The following is a 4,920-nucleotide window of genomic DNA, read 5'->3' as shown; positions in this document are numbered from 1 at the left end:
CACACACACACGCACACGCACACGCACGCGCACGCACGCACGCACACGCACACACACACACACACACACACACACACACACACACACTCTCTCTCTCTATATTATGTTCTGACGTCACGCTTCATCTCTGACTGACCTCGGTCTACCTGACGGTCTACCGTGATATATCGACGTTCTCCATAACTGCGCACTGCGGCTCCGTGCGCCCGTGGGGCAGCAACAAAAAACAAAAACAACAGCAACAACAACAACAAAAAAACATTCAATAATAAAAGTTTCTTTTTTTCGGCTCTATATTAATTAAACACCACCTCCTCAGTTGGAGGGCCCCATAGTTTTACTATGGGGGAGTAAAGAATACACCTGCCGCGATACTGCGTGTCGTAAGATGCGACTAAAAGTGCATAGGTCTGGCCACCCGAAAGGTGACAGTCTGCGGAGGGCCAACTACCCGACCCAGTAAAAAAAAAAAAGGAAAGTTATAGAAATACGAACAAACATGCCTTAGAATTTTTCCGTCTTGGGAGACAGAGGAGCTTCTGCACCAGCAGAAACAATGAAGAACAGCGGACAAGCCGAAAGGACTCTTCTGACCCGAAACCTTCTCTGTCGAACAAGTCTCTCCGGATTGCGTCGTGGAATGTTCGCACCATGTATGAAGCAGGAAAGAGTTCTCAAGTGATACAAGAGATGAAAAGATACAGGCTGCACATACTAGGAGTCAGCGAACCCCACTGGATACAGTCTGGACAGAAGCAGCTCAGCTCGGGGGAACAAATATTGTATTCTGGAAGGGAAGACAAACACCATGCGGAGGGAGTTGGAATTATTTTGAGTAAGTATGCGCAGAAGTCACTTAGAGGATGGGAAGCACAGGGGGAGAGGATCATCATGGCTTCTTTCACTACCAGAAGTAAGAGCATCAACATGAACATAGTACAGATCTACGCCCCAACAAACGATGCTTCGGATGATGACAAGGATGCTTCTTACAGCCGGCTCCAGGGGGTCATCGACAAACTGCCAAGAAAAGATGTCAACATCATAATGGGAGATGCTAATGCCAAGATTGGTCAGGACAACATAGGTTACGAGGGAATCATGGGACAACGTGGCCTGGGACAAATGAACGAGAACGGTGCGCGATTTGCAAATCTCTGTGCTTTCAACAGTCTTGTCATCGGAGGCTCTGTTTTTCCCCATAAGAGGATCCACAAGGCTACTTGGGTACCACCGGATGGAGTGACAGAGAACCAGATCGATCATTTTTGTATCTCTCGTAGGTTCAGGCGTTCACTGGAAGATGTCAAAGTACAGAGAGGGGCAGACGTTGGATCGGATCATCATCTGCTGTTAGCAAAACTCAAGCTTCGTCTCAAAAAGCATGGAACCAGAACAGGAACAAAAAGAATGAAGTTCCAAGTAAGTTTCTTAGATGGACACAAGAAACAGGAGTTTCAACTGCAGTTGAGGAACAGATTTCAACCCTTGACGGATCTTAGTGAGGAAGACATGGTGGTGGATACACACTGGACCAAGGTCAAAGAAGTCTTGACATCAACCTGTCAAGAAGTACTCGTTGTGAAGACAGGATCACCAACGAGGAAGTATTAAGAAGAACCAGACAGAGTCCGGTCAGAGATGAGGTGGGAAGAAGACGTTGGCGATGGATTGGACACACTCTCAGGAAGTCAAGCAGCTGCATAACAAGAAAAGTGTTAGATTGGAACCCACAAGGTAAACAATCAAGGGGAAGACCTCGTGGAACCTGGAGAAGAGTCATGGAAATGGATGTACAGAAAAGTGGGAAGACGTGGAGTGACATCAAGCGACTAGCCCAGGATAGGGAAAGGTGGAGAGTGTTTGTTCGTGGCCTATATCCTGACCCAGGGTGAAAAAGGCAATGATGATGACCTCCTCATTGCTTACATACCATACAGTCAGTCGAAAGACAACAAGTACCTCCGACACCTATTACTATTGCTTATTTTTTTTGAAACAGCGACACCAATATAATATGGCACCTGTCGACACTTTTCAGTTTTAACTTGAGATTTAATCCACCCATGATGCCCACCCGTGCTGTTGGAACATGTTTCATAGGCGTCCGTTAAAGTGTTGTGTTGATGAAAATAGGTGAAATGTTTGATGATTTAGGTATATTCTGAAAATTCCCTAGATCTAGATCTAGAGATCTATATTTTTTTCCAAACCGCTTATAACTAAGCCACTTAAATTTAGACTTTATATTATGCTAACATCAAAGAAAAGGTGTTTGCAGTAACCTCCATTAATGGCCACGGGTTTTTTACTTTTAGATTCAGTCGTTCATCCAACTTTCACACTTGTATGCAAAGAGTTAAGAAGATTGAACAACAATTTGTTTTTAATCTTGTTTTAACCGCGGTCAGACGAAAGTGAATAGTGAATAGTTAGATAGCAAACATAAACAAATTTTGTTTCGGTTTTTAGAGACAAGGCTTCTATTTTTTTTCCTATTTTTTCCACCAAGGGATGTTACTCTTGTTTACTATATAGCCCAGGTCTACCACATGAACCGAACAAAAACAGTGCTGTTACTGTTTATTATATGTAGAGTCTGCTACCTACTTGCACCTGCTTCGTCTGCTGTCTTTCAGTGTCACACCAGTATAACAAGACTAGATTTCTAAGTCTCTAAATTAGACGAAACTTATCTACTGATAGGGCATCTGAGACAAGAAACATGGCTACTTGTAAGTAGACTGACAGATTTCCTCCTCAAACTGTGACAAACATTGCAACAGTCCCCTCTTCGTCTTCTCTCTTCAGCTTCTTGATTCTGGATGTCTAGATAGATCTAGAAATCTAGATATCTGTACGAGCGGCAGTGTACCAAGCTCTGGTGGTACTAAATCTAGAGATTTAGTTTTCTAGATCTACTTGAGCGGCACTGACACAAAACAGTGGTGTCGGTACTGCTCAAGCGTCTCGAGCAAAGGGTACTGCTCGCGAGTAACGAGCGTGCTTGACTCAGCACACACCCCTGTGTACTCTGTTTACTGTAGACTGTAGTGTAGTTGTAGAACCTAGAACTAGATCTAGTACAGTACAGTACACAGTCCAGTGTCCAGTACGCTAGTCAGTGATCAAGTGAGAACGCTGTTCCAAGCAGTGTCTCCATCTCCTCTGCCGGGAGGACTTCCGTAATGAGCGACCACTATGAGACAGTAGAACAGAGGGGCAGGGGATAAGGTTTGGGGTAGGGTAGAGGTTTATGATAGGGTTAGGTCTCTTCTTTATTGTGTTTGTTGGGGTGTGCTGTGACAAGCGCGCTCGTTACTCCGGAGTCGGAGTCCCTAAGGCGGTCCACTGCTGTACACAGCCTTGTTCCGGCAACTCCTGCGACACCCCTGATGCCAGCCTGTGTCAACGTTTGTCGTTCCGCTGGATCCATCGGTGGCGTGAAGAGGGGGGATCTGCTGCCTGGGCAACAGTTGGTCCTCCATACTCTTCTGCCCAGGCCTGCTCTCTGGAGAGGACACTCCAGCGTCGCCTAATCGCGACGGCAAAACACCGAGATATGAAATCGCTCTATATGGACACTGGGAGATGGGAGACACTGGCGTGCGATCACGACAAATGGAGACAGGCGCTGCCAGCTGGTCTCATCAGAGGTGAAGCCCGACTGTGACAGGCTGCTGAGGACAAATGCCGTCACTGAAAGAACAGCCCGAGGCTACCAACGCAGGAAGACACCGCTCACAAGTGCAGCCACTGCAACAGGGACTGCCATTCCCATGTGGGCCTATTCAGCCACAGCAAGCGCTGCTCTCGAACCTGAAATCTCCTATGACGCACATCCAAACTCTCCTGAGACTGAAGGAGGCAAAAATGTCTTGGGGTGGTTGCTCATTTTAATTAAATGTGTGAACTTTGGGAGTGAACCTTTGATTATCTCCTCATCTCCCCCCCTCTCCTTTCATCTATGATTGCCTTTTAAAACTATTTTTGGGGGTCAATTTTTATATATATATTATAATTTATACGGTCTTTTTTCTATCAGGTGGTTCAGATGATGATGTGCCTCCTCTACTTTCTGATGACTCTGAATGTGAAGTTGATGACGATGATGATGGATGGGATGATGTGGAGGACGAGGAGATGAACGTTTTAGTCGGGGATGTAGTGTGTCTTTTCTGCTCTCGTGTGATGGGCTCCGTGGATCTGCTATTGAAGCACTTGCGAGAGGATCACTGTTTTGATCTCGTTGCAATATGCTGGAAATATTCCGTTGACAGCATTGACTACATCAGATTGATCAACTACATCCGAAAACAGGTGTTTGTTTACAGAGTATTTTTGGTGTGGATATGTGGATTGTAATGTGTGTTTGTATGTGACACATTTACTGCATTTTACTGAAACTTACAACTTAGAGGTATATATACGGTCAGCACACTCATAGCAAAATCGACGGGACACAGAAAACTTTTTGTTATGTATAAAGTTCACTCTGTGTGTTTTGAATACAAAGAATATATCAAAGTAAGAATGTATGATCGTTGTGACCTTTTCCTCATAAGGGTTCTGACCTTTGTTTATAGGTCTTACTTCAGCGTTCACGGAAAGGTTCAAAATGTTCTGTAACATTACACGAGACAAGAAAAGCTTGGGTCACAGCTTCTGAAGCATACAGGGGTTCACAATTTGTTGTTCCCGTCCTCTCAAACTGTAAAGTGCTGCTTTACTCAGCAAGGAATTTTCTTGCAATTAATTTTGTTGTATCCAGCTACAGTTGTGCGCACTTGTGTAATGATGACAGATGGGTGGAAGTAGATTCACATTTTATTGGCAGCCCAGCCAGTTGTGTCTTATTTTAATTTTACCTGGGATGTCACAGAGTTTAATGAGTAGAAATTTTGGAGCCAATCAGATGAA

The 4,920-nt window shown here is 44.7% G+C and overlaps 1 protein-coding gene across 1 annotated transcript in view; it reads left to right on the top strand.

Annotated features, from left to right (window-relative positions):
- Positions 1-2,523: 2,523 nt before the first annotated feature.
- The window catches only part of LOC101861990 (protein arginine N-methyltransferase 3), a gene marked incomplete in the record, with an annotated part of 15,907 nt that continues 13,510 nt past the window's right edge, over positions 2,524-4,920 (top strand). Inside the window, 2 exon segments of the mRNA XM_005109223.3 lie at positions 2,524-2,735; positions 4,046-4,320. Coding sequence (XP_005109280.2) covers positions 2,726-2,735; positions 4,046-4,320 — 285 coding nt within the window.

This window comes from Aplysia californica, unplaced genomic scaffold (assembly GCF_000002075.1).
Source record: "Aplysia californica isolate F4 #8 unplaced genomic scaffold, AplCal3.0 scaffold00756, whole genome shotgun sequence".
In the NCBI taxonomy this organism is placed as follows: domain Eukaryota; kingdom Metazoa; phylum Mollusca; class Gastropoda; order Aplysiida; family Aplysiidae; genus Aplysia; species Aplysia californica.
The sequence above is the reverse complement of the archived record's forward strand: the minus strand, read 5'-3'. Positions and strand labels throughout refer to the sequence as shown.